This window comes from Myxocyprinus asiaticus, chromosome 16 (assembly GCF_019703515.2).
Source record: "Myxocyprinus asiaticus isolate MX2 ecotype Aquarium Trade chromosome 16, UBuf_Myxa_2, whole genome shotgun sequence".
Lineage (NCBI taxonomy): Eukaryota > Metazoa > Chordata > Actinopteri > Cypriniformes > Catostomidae > Myxocyprinus > Myxocyprinus asiaticus.
In genome coordinates this window covers 28,892,753-28,910,941 of record NC_059359.1, presented here as the reverse complement: position 1 = coordinate 28,910,941, position 18,189 = coordinate 28,892,753, and the positions used below count along the sequence as shown (strand labels likewise).

At 41.5% G+C, this 18,189-nt stretch overlaps 1 protein-coding gene across 3 annotated transcripts; it reads right to left on the bottom strand.

Moving 5' to 3' along the window:
• Positions 1-52: 52 nt before the first annotated feature.
• LOC127454012 (zinc finger protein 628-like) lies at positions 53-16,607 on the bottom strand. Of its 3 annotated transcripts, XM_051720915.1 has the most exons (7): positions 16,323-16,607; positions 11,387-11,922; positions 11,030-11,102; positions 4,833-5,915; positions 4,048-4,384; positions 3,589-3,743; positions 53-2,923 (listed from the first exon to the last, which is right to left on the bottom strand). In XM_051720915.1, the coding sequence occupies exons 2-7, from the start codon at positions 11,758-11,760 to the stop codon at positions 722-724; spliced, it is 4,224 nt and encodes a 1,407-aa protein (XP_051576875.1). In that variant the 5' UTR covers positions 11,761-11,922; positions 16,323-16,607; the 3' UTR covers positions 53-721. The 3 variants fall into 3 exon arrangements, with proteins under 3 accessions (XP_051576875.1, XP_051576876.1, XP_051576878.1); XM_051720916.1 differs by lacking the exon at positions 16,323-16,607 and having other exon boundaries at positions 4,833-6,626; positions 11,387-11,453; XM_051720918.1 differs by lacking the exon at positions 16,323-16,607 and having other exon boundaries at positions 4,833-7,200; positions 11,387-11,438.
• Positions 16,608-18,189: the final 1,582 nt, after the last annotated feature.

Below are 18,189 nucleotides of genomic sequence, written 5' to 3'. Positions count from 1 at the left end.
TGAAGTTAACATTTCTAAACACTGAAACTAGTGAAACAGCAAACACAAATACTGACATTCATACCTATTTTTATTGGTAATTGTCATAAACTAGTACCAATATGAAGAATGAACACAAATAGACATATTTACAAAAGTTCACTCTGTACAGTCACTGTCAACATGACAGCATATCTGAATATAGTTCATAATTAATAATAAATTATAAATTATTTCTCTTTTCAGTGCACCCTGGATGTAGAAGAGCACCAGGGACTTCCTTCAAACAGAAACCATTATTTTCAGCTGGGTTGTATCTGATGATTGTGGTTTGTGAAACAGCTCCCCGTAGGGGCCAGGTGAACAAAGTTCTACAACTTCCAAGCAATATGCTTTATCCTCATGAAGTGCAGTCTGAAGGTAAAAACACCAGAGGAAGAAGACACTGTGGTGTCTGTTTGTGCAAGGGAAAAGTCCACGTTGATTTATATACTTTAGGATCCAACATTCTTTAGGTCCTGTGTTGGTCGTACAGCTACAGTACTGACATTTGCTTCCTAATGTCTATAACTGTTAATCACCATCCAAAAGGAACACTTTAGAATTACAGAGAGTCAACCACTACTTCATATGAATAGTTTGGACATGAAGTGTCATAAGGTGTGATTTGTGTTAAAGCCAGTTAAACTAAAAAGTTATGCCATATTTAGCCTGAAGTTTTAATCATTCCGATCTCCAATTATTATATGCTCTCGACCTCATGAACTTTTGGCACCTCTAATGTTACTTCCTCTTGTGCTGCATGTGCATCACTAGTTTGCCTTCCATCATTTTCTTCCACTAAAGTATGTCCTACTTCTGCTGACTCTATTCCACTGTCTCTCAAACTGCTGGTGCTAACTTCAATTATAACAATGCCCTCTCCTCCCTCTAACTGAAATATTCCCTCCATTTGCCCAGAGTTTTCCTCAACAGCCCCTTTAAAACCACCCCCTCCCCTAAAGCTGTTGCCCTCACCTTCTATCAGTGCAATCATTTGTCTGTCTCCAGGGCCTGTGCTCACATCCATTTTAGTTTTATTACCTAGCTCAAAAACCACATCCTGCCCTTCCAGAGGCACCAAGGCTTGAGCAGGATGGCAGGAAAGGCTGAGATCCTCACCTGGGCTTCCCATATAGTCCGAGCTTGGCTGAAGGTCCTCCTCACCCTGAGGATCAGTTTGAAAATGAATTACAAATGACTTCTCTACTTCAACACTTCCTTCAGTCTCAACAGATCTATGCCCCTCGCTCTGACCAGTCCACTCTCGTAGAAGGTTAAGAGAGACCATTTCAGACTTCTCTCTTTCTCCATCTCCCTCATGCTCTGTCTGAAACCGAAGCACATATTTTTGTTTTAGTCCCTCACTATTGCCTCCCTCTTCTTGCTGCCCTTCATCTTCAATCTGCAAGACATATGACCGCCCTGCATCACTCCCTCCCTCCATCTCCACCTCCATCCCATCACCCGGTCCTCCGTCCTCCATCCCTTCCTCTAAACACAAAACAAAGCGCTCCCTCGAGATTTCTTGGACAGGTTTCTCCTCGACTGGAGAACTCTCAGGATCACCTCTTAGAACATGGGAATTATCGGAGTTTGGTGTCACTGACACAATGCCAACAGCAGGGACAATAGGGCTTTCAGGCACTTGGCTAGAGCTGACAGATGACACAGTTGGTAGATCATCATAACCATTAAGCTGCTGGAACTCTGTCGTTGAGGAAGCAACAGAAGTGGCAATGGATGTTGTGGTAGATGTGGAAGTTGCAGCTGACGACATCAATGGTTGTTTGACTGCTGTAGTCTTAATGGCAGTGGGGGGGGTTTGGATAGCAGCTTTAGGCTTCCGTCCACGCCTAGTACCTCCTTTCCTGGTACGACTAACAGTGCCTAAAACGGGATGAGCAATTGTTGGTGTGCTTTGTGGCAGGGAAGTGATGAGGGGAGGATTATTATTGGTCAAAATAAATCTCTGCTGTGTCTGAACTGATTGAAATTGTTGGATCTGAGGTTGGGCTGGGGCCAAAACTTTGGGCAGTGCTGGAATGGTTTGCAACAATGGAAGGGTCTGTGGTTCTGAAGGGGTGCGAAGAGTGTTTGTATTGGATGTTGTGGGGACCAGAATCAGACTAGGCTGGTTTCCATTGTTAGACTGGCACTGAAGAAGCAGGAAATTCTGAGTCTGTGGTGGGGGTGGGGGTGGAGGAGGAGGGGCTGGCTGTGTTGGTGTGGGATTGGACAGTGGGATCAGCTGCAGTCCTGAAGTTGTCTGGATCATGAAATAATTCTGTGATGTGTTTGGAGGTATGTCTAGATTTGGGGGTGAAATAATCAATGTAGAATTACCATCAGTGGGAAACAATGAGGGAAGCCCACCAGATACATTCATGTTTAAATTCAGCATTGTTGTCTCTGGTGCCCCACCACCTCTAGCCACCTTCCCCACCTCCTTCGTACATGCTACTACACCCCTGGAACTATGTGTCCTCAGGTGCCTTTGCAGGGAGGAGAGCGTGACAAACTCTTTTACACAGTGTTGACACTTGAAGTCCTTGCGCAAGGAGTGTGTGCGCAGGTGCAGCTGCAGATTGGAGGAGTGTGTGAAGCCCTTCTGGCACTGAGAACACTGGAAGGGCCTCTCTCCGGAGTGTGTCCTTTCATGCTGTTTGAGATTGGAGGTCTGAGAGAAAGCCTTACCACACACAGAACAAGCATGCGGACGTAGGCCAGAATGGAGCTGACTGTGGCGACGGAGACAGCTGGTGTTCTTGAAAGACTTGCCACATTCCTGACATACATATGGGCGCTCGCCTGTGTGCTGGCGAAGATGGTACTGGTAGTGTGAGCTCCACTTAAAGGTCAGTGGACAGTAGGGGCACTGAAAAGCCCGCACACCTGTGTGGACCTAGATGGGTTGGGAGCAATTATGGAGATATTTTTAAATGCATTTTCATTCACAGATTATTTAGAAAACATACACAGGTTTTAACAAAATTACTTTTTCCCTTAACATGACATCATTAAAAAATATGAAAAATCATTAAAATCAGTACATTCTTTTCACAGGATTATGTAGTTATTACCATGTAATTAATGAATAAACCCTCAGAGACCCAGTCAATGAAATTGATGATGTCTTGGTTGGTTTTTCTCCTCCTTGAAAGGGTTTTTGGGAAGCCACTGGTTATAAACCTGATGATTTTTATGAACATTTTGTTTTGGGGTGAATTTTGAAAAAACGTTGCCGGTTGCAACTCTGGCCATTTAGGGTTACACAAGTTCACTACTGTTTTGTTAGAGATTAAGTGAAAATGTTTTCATTCACAACCCAATTCAACACATGTAAGAATATGAAACATTATTTATTACAAGCAGTAAAGGTAAATTCATGAACAGTTAAGGACATTTTACTATTTAAAACAAATGGGGACTATTGATACTGATGATATATTTGCTGGGTCTCTGAAGGTTAAATACATTATAGATTTAATCATGCAATGAATTTACTTTTTTCAAATACTGCTCCTATACAGTAGCAAAAAAATCAATTTGCAAAACATCTTTGTATACCCGTTGGTGTATGGAGAGCAGTGAGGACCTTTTGAAGCTCTTGCCACACTCTGTGCATCGATACGGTCTCTCCCCAGTGTGGTCTCTCATGTGGTACCTAAGTCCTGATGAACCTTTGAATGACTTCCCACACTCAGAGCAGTGATATGGCCTCTCTGGTAGAGAATGAAAGCAGATTTAGAAATACACCTGCGAGATGAATATGGGAGTCACATATTGTGTATGCAAATACAGGTAACCATATGATAACTATGCATCAAACGTGTGTTTGTTTATTATACCAATACTGAATATAAAACAAAAGCTTAAGAATAAATATCATCATTCAGGACCAAAACCTAAACCTCACAGTCAAGGAAGACAGATTTTAAATATATGATTGTGTTCGACACCTTCAAAATTCAGCCAATTAGACCTAACTAAACAAATGGTTTAACATCCACCACAGCATTCTCTTACCATTATTTGTGGCAGATGTCTTGCTACCTCCACCTCGCCTGCTTCCCTTTCCTGATGCTTTGGCAGATGGCTTCACAGCTTGTCTCTCTCCCTCCTCAGTGACAGCAATTAGACTGACATGGATCTCTCTTTCTCCATCTTCTCCCTCTCTCTTTAAAGAGGGAAGGGGCAGCGAGAGAGAGGGGCAGACAATTTCTGCCTCTGCCTCTGCAAGCAATCTCTGCTCTGGAGTGTGGGAGTGCTGGTGGGTGAGCAGAGAAGAGAGCAGCGGGAAGGAGCGGTCACATGCTGAGCAGTTGAATTGAGAACGGGACTCAGACAGAGCAAGAGAATGGGACTTGAAAAGAAAAGAATGAGAGATGGAGAATTATTGGCACAAACTTTAAATGAATTAGTAAATTTTCAAAGGGATAGTTCACCCAAAAATGCTAATTCCATCATCATTTATTGGATCATGTCCTTCCAAATCAGTATGATTTTCTTTTCTCCATGTTACACAAAAGGAGATGTTAGGCAGAATGTTAGCCTCGGTAATTATTTCATTGCATGGAATGGTGGCTGATGCTTACGTTCTACCTGACATCTAATTTTCTGTGCACGGAGGAAAGCAAGTCATGCAGATTTGGAAAACGTTAGGGCGAGTATGATGACAGAATGTTCCTTTTTGCGTAAACTATGCCTTTAAAATCTCACCAAAACATCACTCTGCATTCAATAACACTCTCCACATATAATTCAACGGTCCAATTACTGCATGTCTCCCACCCTCTCTTTCTCGCCCTCACCTGGGCCATGTGTTGTGTCAGTCCACTGCTGGTTTTGAAACTCTTCCCACAGAAGGCACATTCTGTTGTAGATTGCACACAAGAATCAGAAGGCATCCGATTCATAGACGTAGTGAATCTTTGCAGAAGATCAAACTGAGCCTGTCCTGATTCGTTTCTGACCCCATCCAGACCAAGTAACTCAGCCCTCTGCCCGCTATCTGCAACTGTGGTGGTTTCAACAACCTCTTCAAAATCAGCCAACAATGGTGTTGGCCCGACCAGTGACACCCCACTTCCCTCAGCCTCTGTGCTATTTTCTGTTGCAACTCCACCCCCAGTCCTTGGGCCAAGGCTGTTCAGGTGTAGTGCCTGATGCTCCTCAAGGTGACTTTGTGTTGAAAATGTCTCATTGCAGCTGCCACAGCTAAACAGCAAAACACTAGCACCAGTGTCTGTCTTGTTAATGTGCAAATGCTCTGTGCCTGTGATAGTGGAGGAAGTGGGTGTGAGGGTAAGCTGGGGAAGGAGATTTTGATGGGATGTGCCTGAGGTAGCAGGTGAGGGTGCACTGTGAGACAGGAACACCTGCCCGACCCCTCCCTCCTGTCCACCCACAAGGCCGACCATTTCAGATATGGTCATCCCAACTGTGTTCAAATCTTCTGTCAGCACCACCTCCACCTCTCGAGGAGCTGACCCTGAGCTGGCCCCTTCAGCCTTTCCAGCACCCTTTCCCTTTCCTTCTATGTGTGAGAAGCGATGCAGTGCCAAGTTGGACGAATGCGCGAAGCTGCGCCCACATTCCCCACAAACATACGGACGTTCACTCGTGTGTATACGCATGTGCTGCCGCAGGTTAGTTGACTGACTGAAGGCTTTATTGCAGACATCACAGACGTAAGGCTTGAAACCCAGGTGTACATTCTTATGGCGACGCAGGCTGCTGGAGTTCTTAAAGGCTTTGGAGCAGATGTCACATGGGTATGGACATTCACCAGTGTGCTGGCGGAGGTGATACTGGTAGTGTGAGCTCCATTTGAAGGTCAAAGGGCAATAGGAGCACTGGAAAGTGCGTAGACCTGTATGCACACTGCGATGAATCTGGATATATAAATCATTGTGACAGTAAGTACATCAAGTATTGTAAAATTTGCACCAAAGTCAGAGTGAGAATCACTTTTAAGACTAAATACATTAATTCATACATGCTGAGAATGAATCCTGGTTTAAAAAACCAGTACTATGTATTGGTACTAGTGGTGGGCAATATAGCTAAAACAATTATCTCCTAGGGTGCTTTTAATTTCTTAAATTGTGTATCCTCATTTCCTCGCTCCTCCGTCCTCCAGCCCGTGACCCGGAAACTAATCAAAGTCCGCCATCATGAAGGATGTATCAGTTCTCTAAATGCACCACAAGGAGGCGAGGATCAAGGACGGAGGACGATTACCGAGGTCGCTTGAGTGAGTAAGCCAAGGAGAATCCTATGCGGAAGACTTTTTGGCCAAAGCTCCTGACCGACATATAAATTCTCCTCCCCCCTCACATCTGACACAACAGTTTAAATTCATGTTTCACCTTTGCGGTTTAAATAAACCATAATTGTCACATACTTCAACAGTGCATCTTGAATTATTAGTTTTTATAAATTAAACAAGTTTCAACAACATAGAGGAAAGCACTCCAATGTAATGCATCTGTACAGAGACGGCGCTTTAAAGTGATGCGATGAGTGAGAAGGGCATTCCATTTTACAAATACATCTAGCTACGATTCCTCCGTCCACGTTTCCTTTCCTTGCATCCTTATTTCCTAAGGAAAGAAAAAAAGGAAATGAAACGAGAAAGTACAATTTCAGAAATGAAAAAGAACCCCTAGAAGTCTACATTTAGGCAAGGGTCAACAATATTGCACTTGACCATACAATAAAAATTTTTATTATATATATTTATATATTATTCTTGTTGTACTCTAATCTGTCTTAGTATTTTTCTGATGCAATAGAAACTTTATGATCAAGCTGTCACAGAGCAAGAGCGAGACAAAGAGACCCAAGAGCAGAGGAACAGTTCAAAGGATTTATTAACAATAAACTGTGCTGGCTAATACTGAGGATTCCGGCACCGGCTGCAGTAGCGAAGAGAAGTTTGTTGATGCATGCACGCCGTGGCTGCGCAATGGGCAAATCCAGAATAGTGTGTTCGTAGGCGAGTGTGTGCATTGTGGAAGTCAGGAGCTGATTCGTAGCAATCCTCTGTTGAAGTGCAGTGAGGTGCAGAGAACAGCGCCCAGCAGACTGGAAGGCAATCACTCTCCCGACACATGGGCAGAGACGAGGAATCCTCCGCTGAAGACTCGTGAGTGCAGAGAACAAGCGTACAGCAAACTGGAAGGCAACCACACACCCGACACACGAGGCAGACAAACAGATACATGAGACAGGACCAACTAGGCAGAGAGAGTGAGGTAAGTACTTCACATCAAAAAGCTTTCTATAATGATAACACAACAATCACTACAGACTACATTCAAAAATCCAGCAAAGAATATGACACACGAGGGGATTAAAATAAGCAGGAACAAACAAGGGACAGGTGCTGCTCACCAGCTGAAAGTTGGCATGATCAGCATTCCCATGGAAACAATCAGGGTTCCCATGGAAACGCTGATTCCGCATGCCAGTGGCACCTGAAACACATGAGGGAGAAAATTTCAACATAATTGGAACAAAAACAAACAGAACATGGAGCATGAGTGTCTGGATCCCAACACAGAATGAAAGGGAACCATACGGGAAGACAGGACACGAAACACAAGACAGAACATGGGGCAATGATGTCGTGGTCTGGGAGGTGGCCTCAGGGCAGAGTTGGCAGCTGCTGGACAGGGTTCAGGAGGGAGTGGCAGAAGCAGGGGAATGGCCTTCGTGGCCGTGAGCGCTAGCAGGGAAGGGGGAACGACCTCCGTGGCAGTGGGCGCTGGCAGTGGCAGGAGAACGGCTTCCGTGGCCATGGGCGTTGTCAGCGACAGGGGAACGGCTTCCATGGCCATGGGCGTTGTCAGCGACAGGGGAACGGCCTCCGTGGCCATGGGCATTGTCAGCGACAGGGGAACGGCCTCCGTGGCCATGGGCGTTGTCAGCGACAGGGGAACGGCCTCCGTGGCCATGGGCGTTGTCAGCGACAGGGGAACGGCCTGCGTGGCCGTCGTCGGCAACAGGGGAACGCCTGCGTGGCCGTAAGTGCTGGCAGAGGCAGGGGAACGGCCTTTGTGGCCATGAGCGCTAGCAGGGAAGAGGGAATGATCTCCGTGGCAGTGGGCGCTGGCAGCGACAGGAGAACGGTTTCTGTGGCCATGGGCGTTGTCAGCGACAGGGGAACGGCCTGCGTGGCCGTTGTCGGCGGCAGGGGAACGGCCTGCGTGGCCGTTGTCGGCGGCAGGGGAACGGCCTGCGTGGCCGTTGTCGGCAGCAGGGGAACGGCCTGCGTGGCCGTTGACGGCGGCAGGGGAACGGCCTGCGTGGCCGTTGTCGGCGGCAGGGGAATGGCCTGCGTGGCCGTGAGCACTGGCAGCTACAGGGAAACGGTCTCCATGGTTGTGGATGCTAGTAGCAGCAGGGGAACGGCCTCCGTGGCCGTGGATGCTGGCAGCGACTGAGGAGCAGGCTCCTCTCCTCCCCCTACTCCTCCCCCTCCGGGCGGTGACAGGTTCATCAAACTAGACCGGACTTGCCACTTGGAGACCACATCGACATCCAACCCATCCCCGTCGGCTCCGGAATCCCCCAATGAGGAAACAGCTTGACTGGCTGATCCACTTTGCAGCAGGGCCAGATCGAACACTCGGCAGAGCTCTGTGGTGAATGCTAGGAATGATGTGCAACAGTGAAGTTCGTTGTCCCACATGGCAGTTCCACAAACAGCGGCCCTTCTGGTGAGGAGTGTGATGACGTATGCCACCTTCATTGACACCGACGGAAAAGCAGTGGACTGCAACAAGTAGTATGAGGAACATTGTGCAAGGAAGGTGTAACAAGAGTCCGCTTCACCTGAGAACGGAGATTGAGGATTGGGGCAGGACTTGGAGCATCCAGCAACGTGGATGAGGCCGGCGGAGTTGTTGGATGACTGAGGTGAGCTCAGTGAGCTACAACGCTATCATCTCCAGAGCCTGGTTTTTAGCGGAGATTTGATCCTGCTGACGTCCCAGTAAAGCTCCCTACTGAGACAGGGTGGAGCGAAGAGTAGATTCCTCCACTGGGTCCATCATGGATGGACTGTTCTGTCACAGAGCGAGAGCGAGACAAAGAGACCCAAGAGCAGAGGAACAGTTCAAAGGATTTATTAACAATAAATATTCACTTCAACTGTGCTGGCAAAGACTGAGGATCCTGGCACCGGCTGCAGTAGCGGGAAGAAGTCTGTGGATGTGTGCGCGCCATGGCCGCGCAATAGGCAAATCCTTGAATAGTGTGTTCGTAGGCGAGTGTGTGCATTGTGGAAGTCAGGAGCTGATTCGTAGGAATCCTCCGTTGAAGCGTAGTGAGGTGTAGAGAACAGCGCCTAGCAGACTGGAAGGCAATCACTCTCCCAACACGTGGGTAGAGACGAGGAATCCTCCATTGAAGACTCGTGAGCGCAGAGAACAAGCGTAGAGCAAACTGGAAGGCAACTATACTCAGGCAGAGACGGGCAAACAAACAGATACATGAGACAGGACCAACTAGGCAGAGAGAGTGAGGTAAGTACTTTACATAAAACAGCTTTCTATAATGATAACACAACAATCACTACAGACTACATTCAACAATCCAGCAAAGAACAAGACAAACGAGGGGATTAAAATAAGTAGGAACAAACAAGGGACAGGTGCCACTCGCCAGCTGAAAGTTGGCATGATCAGCGTTCCCATGGAAACAATCAGGGTTCCCATGGAAACGCTGATTCCGCATGCCGGATTTATTGGCCAAAATAATGTTTTGATACTTTTTTACGTTACCTATTCCATTTATGCCTCAAAATTGTTCATTTAAATTTGGCTGAAAAGCCTATAATAGACTGTTTAAGGTGTAGATTTAAAGAGAGGCCTAGATTTTATTTTGGTGGTTGCAACCAACAGCCATTAGATTTAAAATGTTTAAAGCGAGAAGTAAAATACAGTAAAAATCTATCTTAAAAAGATATGTTTTCCACATATTTTTTTCACTAAATGAATACAAGGAAGAATGTTATTTAATCATTTATATGCACCAATATAACAATACCTAGTAATAACCAGAAATATTCACATACAGGGGCAGTGGTGGCTCAGTCCTAAAGTTGAAAACAATGTTTTGTTTATTTAAGTAAATTTCACAGGTAAATAAAATAAGTTCATTTTACGTAACTTTTCAAAGCTGGTGTTTCCAGCATGCACCGTGCATGAATAATGCATGGTTTCACAGTTTTTTTTTTTTTTTTTTTACGTTTATTTACACTGTTTTTATTGTTGATTTTGTTATTACATTTGGTAACTTCTTGTTTTGTGAAGTCTGAAGTTTATTTTCTACTCAAAATAACCCATTCATGATAAAAAAATTTTTTTTACTTTTAATTGTTACATCATTGTTTTTGCGTACCAAGATCTGCGCACAGCTCTGTGTTTTGTTTCTATCACCAGTAATACAAGGTAATGTTGTCCAATAAACTACATAGCATGCATAAACCTTTCCTGTGGAAGACTTCCATTGTCATATGGTACATGATTAAACGTGTTTATAAGGAAAGTTAAAAATGTGAAATGTTCCAATAAAAGGTTCATTTAAATTTTACTAAATTTATTTTAGTACCATGTACATCAGATTTATAAGTTACCATATTAACTGAAATGTTTGAGTTAATATTAATTAAAGTGAGTAAATTTATGTCATGAAGTTAAGTAGATTTTACTTAATTTTATACCATTAAAAGTTCCTTTGAAACAGAATAATTGTGCAAAAACGTAATAAAATAATACGTAATAAAGAGATTGCAAAATTAGTCTAAGAAACTCATTAAAACTGTCACAATATTTACACTGTTGCTTAATTTTATATTGCCTGCAAAATAATTGAGGATATATTGTGAATATTCCATCAACCAGCCCTAATTAGTACATATTATCACCAGTTAACATGAAGTTTGACTAAAGTCTAAATCTTCAACAGAGAGGCCCTACTTGTGACGGGAATGTCTCACCTGCAAAAGAGAGGAGCGCTTGAAGGCTTTTCCACAGTCGTCACACTTATAGGGTTTCTCTCCTGAATGAGACCTTAAATAACACACAAACCAATTTTATATTGGGAACTTCACTTTTGTAAATACAGGACACTTGTGCTGAAATAGAACAGGACTAATTGAAGAAACCCTAATCAAACCAAAAGAATAGCTAGTTTCTGTAAATTGAAATGCACTTTGTGAATCACAGAGAACATGAAAAAAAAAAAAACAATCTGTGTATTTTGAGGATGCACCATAGAATCACATCTACGTACATCATACAGTTTTTGAGGCTTTGTGACCTAGCATGTCAATTCATATCAGTAGAGCTCTCACCTCTGGTGGTAAAGCAAGGCAGATGAGCCCTTGAAGGCCTTAGGACAGAGGTTACAGCGATATGGCCTCTCATTGTTATGGCTCCTCTGATGATGTGCCAGTCTGGATGACCACTTAAAACTCTTGCCACAGTCCAAACACTCGAATGGATGCTCTGGATTTTTTGCCACTGTCGTAACAGGGGGTGTTGATGATGTCACCTTGTCACCTGTGAGCACGGCTCCTGACTCTTTCCCCTCTTCTTCTCCTTTCTCTCCATCCTTCCCTCCATCCTCTACAGTGGGGAGGAGGGAAGGAAAGGGAGAAAGGGAGGAGGATGTTTGAGAAGGTAAGAGTTCAGTTTGGACCACCAGAGTGGCAACAGTTTTGGCCATCACACCTGGTGAGAAAAGGTGGCCTGTAGTAAAGGGATCTCAGTCGTCTCTGTGTTTTGCTCTAATTATGGCAGCCATTGTTTGCATTTGGTGGGGTCTTTAGCCAGTTTGATTCTCTCTGAGGCTAAATGACTTGGGCCTTCTTCTCCTTAGCTGACAGAGCTGTAATAATACATAGAACTACCTTAATTTATAAAGATAAACATTAAATTTATACAGAATGTTCAGCATACATCATATAACATGTCCAATATGTCATTTTACATATACAGTTGAAGTCAGAAGTTAACATACCCTTTAGCCAAATACATTTAAACTCATTTTTTCACAATTCCTGACATTTAATCGTAGAAAACATTCCCTGTCTTAGGTCAGTTAGGATCACTACTTTATTTTAAGAATGTGAAATGTCAGAATAATTTTAGAGAGAATGATTTATTTTAGCTTTTATTTTTCATCTAGGGCTGCAACTAACGATTATTTTGATAATCGATTAATCTAACAATTATTAGAACGGTTATTCTGCGATTATTACAACGATTGATCATTAGCTCTTAACCGACTATTCACCTTGTGCCCCGACTTAAAAGGTTGTATCAAACGTGCTTACTAATGATAAAGAGGACAAAATCATCTTTTAAAAATACCTCTAAATGACATTCACTGAATTAAAGGGGGAAAAAAAGTTTTATTAAGTTTAATTCAGTAAAAATATCACTGCAAAAAATCTTATTATCAAGTGTTTTTGTCTTGATTTCCATTTAAAAGAGTCTAAAAATCCTTAAAACAAGATACATTTACTTGAGAAGAAACATATAAGATATTTAGACTTGCTTTAAGAGAATATATCTTAAATATAAGTGAATTTTGTATAAGTGTATTTTTTCACTTGGTTATACATCTGCGAGTGCAGTAAAGACAAAATATACTTATAATCAAGATCTATTCTCTAAAAGAATGTCTAAATATCTTATATGCTGCTTCTCAGGTGAATGCATCTTTTTTTTTTTTTTAAAGGATTTTAAGATATTGTAATATATTTGTATTTTTAATATTATATTCAACATTCTCAGATAAAACATGTTCTACTGCAGTATAGTTCTAAAGTAAATGTGTGTTGTTTTAAAGGAGTTTTAGATATTTATTTTGGAAAATAATCCTAAACAAAAACTAATCAAAAATGTATTTTGTTGCAGTGTATGGGTCGAAGTCTACCCTCTCTCACCTTACTGTTCTCTTCAATCCATCTTTAACTCACAAAAACACAAACTCTCTCTTATTAATAAAGCTGCGTATTGTCAGTGACGCATATATTATGATTCAATAAGTCGCGAGCCATCACGTTATAATCTAGCTGCAGCAAGCGCGCGTGCTCGAGGGATGAGCATCCCCGCGACAGAGTGTGCATCAGCCAGCTGCAGTTTCAATCTCTCCCCCTTAGATCAGGACATTCGCGCAACTCATAGAAGAGGCGCTGACCGCACAGAGAAATGGTAGTTTCAGAGTTTTTAGTTATTTACATGATCTGCTTCCGTATTATTTGAACTTTATACAGACACGCAAGTTTTGCTTCAGCGGAGTGGCAGCTCCAGCTCCGCTTATTCCACAACGAGAGTGCTTCTGTATTTACTTATTTTGTATTTTTGCATTATAATTCCCTCATACTTTGCGATCTACATCACCTGAAGCTGTTTGGAAAGTTTAGAGTGCATCTGGACTGTGAGTTGTGTAATTCTTCCTCTCCTCAGTCAGGCGCGAACATCATTAGAGTTTAATGTGATCTCATGTTATGTTAAATGAGATCAAATGACTATTCTACAAAGAAAATGTTTGTAGACAATTTTTATTGTCGACGTTGTTGATAACATCGACTAATCATTTCACCCCTACTTTCATCACATTCCCAGTGGGTCAGAAGTTTACATACACTTTGTTAGTATTTGGTAGAATTGCCTTTAAATTGTTTAACTTGGGTCAAACGTTTTGGATAGCATTCCACAAGCTTCTCACAATAAGTTGCTGGAATTTTGGCCCATTCCTCCAGACAGAACTGGTGTAACTGAGTCAGGTTTGTAGGGCTCCTTGCTCGCACACAATTTTTTTAGTTCTGCCCACATATTTTCTATCGGATTGAGGTCAGGGCTTTGTGATGGCCACTCCAATACCTTGACTTTGTTGTACTTAAGCCATTTTGCAACAACTTGAGGTATACTTGTGGTCATTGTCCATTTGGAAGACCAATTTGCGACCGAGCTTTAACTTTGTGGCTGATGTCTTGAGATGTTGCTTCATTATATCCACATAATTTTCCTTCCTTATGATGCCATCTATTTTGTGAAGTGCACCGGTCCCTCCTGCAGTAAAGCAGCGTCCCTCAACATTATCCTGCCACCCCCATGCTTCACGGTTGGGATGGTGTTTTTCAGCTTGCAAGCCTCACCCTTTTTCCTACAAATATAACGATGGTCATTATGGCCAAACAGTTACATTTTTGCTTTATTAGACCAGAGGATATTTCTCTAAAAAGTAATATCTTTATCCCCATGTGCACTTGCAAATTGTAGTTTGGCTTTTTTATGGCGGTTTTGGAGCAGTGGCTTCTTCCTTGCAGGTTATGTCAATATAGGACTCGTTTTACTGTGGATATAGATACTTGTCTACCTGTTTCCTCCAGCATCTTCACAAAGTCCTTTGCTGTTGTTCTTGGATTGATTTGCACTTTTCACAGCAAACTACATTCATCTCTAGGAGACAGAATATGTCTCCTTGCTGATCGGTATGATGGCTGCGTGGTCCCATGGTGTTTATACTTGCGTACTATTGTTTGTACAGATGAACGTGGTACCTTCAGGCATTTGGAAATTGCTCCCAAGGATGAACCAGACTTGTGGGTCTACAGTTTTTTTTCTGAGGTCTTGGCTGATTTCTTTTGATTTTCCCATGATGTCAAGCAAAGAGGCACTGAGTTTGAAGGTAGGCCTTAAAATACATCCACAGGTACACCTCCAATTGACGCCAATTAGCCTATCAGAAGCTAATTGCCTAAAGGCTTGACTTTAAGCTGCTTAAAGGTACATTTAGTGTATGTAAAATTCTGACCCACTGGAATTGTGATATTGTCAATTTAAAGTAAAACAATCTCTCTGTAAACAATTGTTGGAAAATGACTTGTCATGCACAAAGTAGATGTCGTAAACGACTTGCTAAAACTATAGTTTGCTAATATTAAATTTGTAGAGTGGTTAAAAAATGAGTTTTAATGACTTCAAACTAAGTGTTTGTAAATTTCTGACTTCAACTGTATGTATAAAAGAAGCATAGAGTATATCTTAGGTGCTGTAATTGTTCACCATTTTTAATTAACTTTTTGCTTTCACTGGGTCATTTTAATGATTCTGCGGTGGTTTGACAAATTATTTTTTTATTTTTGTTTAAAGAAAAGTGCAAATATTGCATATAGTATCTCAAATAACAATGATATAATAATTCCACAAGACTTTTTTCTTTTTTTTCTTTGTTTAAAATACTTGCCGTTCAGTCAAAAGATTAATTCTAGCATGTCACACAGCAGGACCCTTCTTAATCTGCATGAAATTAATTTAAAGGGATAGTTCACCCAAAAATGAAAATTCTATCATCATTTACTCACCCTCACGCCATCCCAGATGTGTATGACTTTCTATCATCAGCAGAACACAAACAAAGATTTTCAGATAAATATCTCAGCTCTGTTGGTCCATACAATACAAGTGAATGGTGGTCAGAACTTTGAAGCTCCAAAAAGCACGTAAAGGCACCATAAAAGTAATCCATACACCTCCAGTGGTAAAATCAATGTCTTCAGAAGTGATATGAAAGGTGTAGGTGAGAAACAGATCAATATTTAAGACCTTTTATATATAGGGAGGAGAATTAATATATATATATATATATATATATATATATATATATATATATATATATATATATATATATATATATATATATATATATATCTCCTCCCTGCCCGGTAGATATGGCGATATGCACGAAGAATGTGAATCGGCAAAAAGAGAAAACTGTGAAAGTGAACGTGGAGATTTATAGTAAAAAAAAAATTTTTGGACCTTCATAGCTCTGGCCACCATTCACTTGCATTGTATGGACATACATAGCTGAAATATTATTCAAAAAATCTTCATTTGTGTTCTGCAGAAGAAAGAAAGGCATAAACATCTGGGATGGATGTAGATCGGAACGTTTTCACTCGATGATTTTGCGCTACACGGACGGGTTTAGCCGTTACGCACCCTCTCTGTGTTTACATCAGCGTCTCCCGCAGAACGCGTTTACATACGCGCCCTCCCGAAAACGTCGACGGGAAAGCCCGTGCATTAATGCGGTCCTGGTCACTAGTAAACAGACCACCTCAGCATTGATCCACCTTCCCCTTTAAAGATCCGCCTCCTCTTGCCTGATTCACTCCCCCTCCCTGCCTCACCCGCACTCTATCTGTGTGTTCCTGCCTTCTTGTCCTAGGGAAATGAGGGGAAAATAAAAATAAAAGACCAAATCGCACTCACCCTTTAGTTAATCAAAACAGGGTTGTTTTATCCGCTGTTTGTTTATTTATGTGCTGTCAGGAGCTGGCCTTCTCGAATCCATCTCAGTCCCTGTCTGCGTTCTTCAAACGTCGCTATATTCGTCGAAATGAGTGTTTTATTCAATTCGTTTATTATTCCCTTTGTTCATTGTTGTGAAATGGCTGATGTTGTAGTAACATAAGGCCGAAGTCCGCAGTGATAGTCCACACAACCTTAACAATAAACTAGAGCACAAACTAACCAGCTGCGACCGCCTCTCAGTAAAGTCGGCGCCTATTGGTTCTCTCTCGTCATCCGTTGGCTCGTTTCATTGGTCTGTAACGAACATTGCATTAAAAAATGTATTGACCGTCCTCGTTTTTCTTCTTAAGTCACAGAAAACCTTAATTCGACTTTCTACAAGAGATATTCCCTAAATACGTCTCAAAACTAGATAATATACTAAGAGGGGGTTTGTTATGTATTGGTCGAGCTCTGTGTAAGGGTTTGTGGGTAGTGTAGTTTAACCGAAACTAGTGCGTCATTTGTCACCGCCTCCTTGCTTTTTGATAGCGTAACGGTATATGAATAAACCTAACTACAGTAATTGTATAGGCCTGCTCAAACGTGGAAAACAGTTGTCGTGTTATAAAATCGCTAGCATTTCTAATCGTATGCTCAGCTTCTCTTTTAGACAAGACAACAACAACAAGTTTATGAAATGTACACGTCAATTCCTTTATTGTCTCTCTCATAAGGCACACAGTTTAACCAAAACAAAGTTTCTGCATGTTTTAGTGCACATACGTGTAACAACTTTCGGTGTAGACACAGAAATGGACCTAAACAGAGATAATAATAGATAAAAAGTAGTATAAAAGTACAAAACATGGCAGAAGTCTTACTTCCGATATGCGGAAATAAATAATTTTGAGAAGAAAACAACGACAACAACTATTTAATAATAATCAATTATAATATCAATAAATAGTAAATACTGTATAAAATTTTAAAAAAGGGAGAGAAAGGAAAATTAATGTTAATATTGCAGCATACTGATAGAGCACTGGACCTTATATTGTAGAAAACTATATTATATTAATTGCATTGAATACACAAATTTACATTCGGGAACAAGCGTGTGTATAGCTGTACAGTACCAAAGTATCACAATACACAGTATTTTAAGGCTTAGGTTGTCTTTTTCTCAATTATGTTGCTTAAACTGAGGTTGACATGTTTCTGAATCACATGATGGATTCATACTGTAAATATAAACCCCAATATGTTGTGCAAATAAAAAACAAACAAAAAAAAACAAAACAAAACAAAAAAACACAAGCAAAGTTTAGGTCAGTGCTAATCCTCTCTTATTCAGCACTGACATACATTACACTCCCAAAAATATTGCTACATAGTGGCAAAGTACTGTAACCTAGATAACAGTGAAGAGGAAATTAAGACAAGAGGAAATATAATCAGTTTGATAAGACATACTGTACGTAGTCAAAGTTGTCAACCATGTGGTTTCTTTTTGATACAGGTATTAAAGGAAGAAAGAGAGTAAATTTGACTTCTTGACTTGCAAAAGATAGAATGTTGACAATGTTGTTGACATGTTTCTCGAGTAATCAAATAAATAAAATTATCAAATAAATAACTAATTAATAAATAAATAAATACATAAATAACAAATAGTTCTGGAAAATTAATTGTACTAAAAAGGAGAAGGCAAAGGAAGATTAAATGGAGCGTCATAAGCAGGATGTCGACTGGAATGCAGAGAAGTCGCACTGTGAGTTTCAGATCAGACTCCTTGAATGATTAGGCTTCCGAATGTGACAAAGATCTCACTATCCAGGCAGAT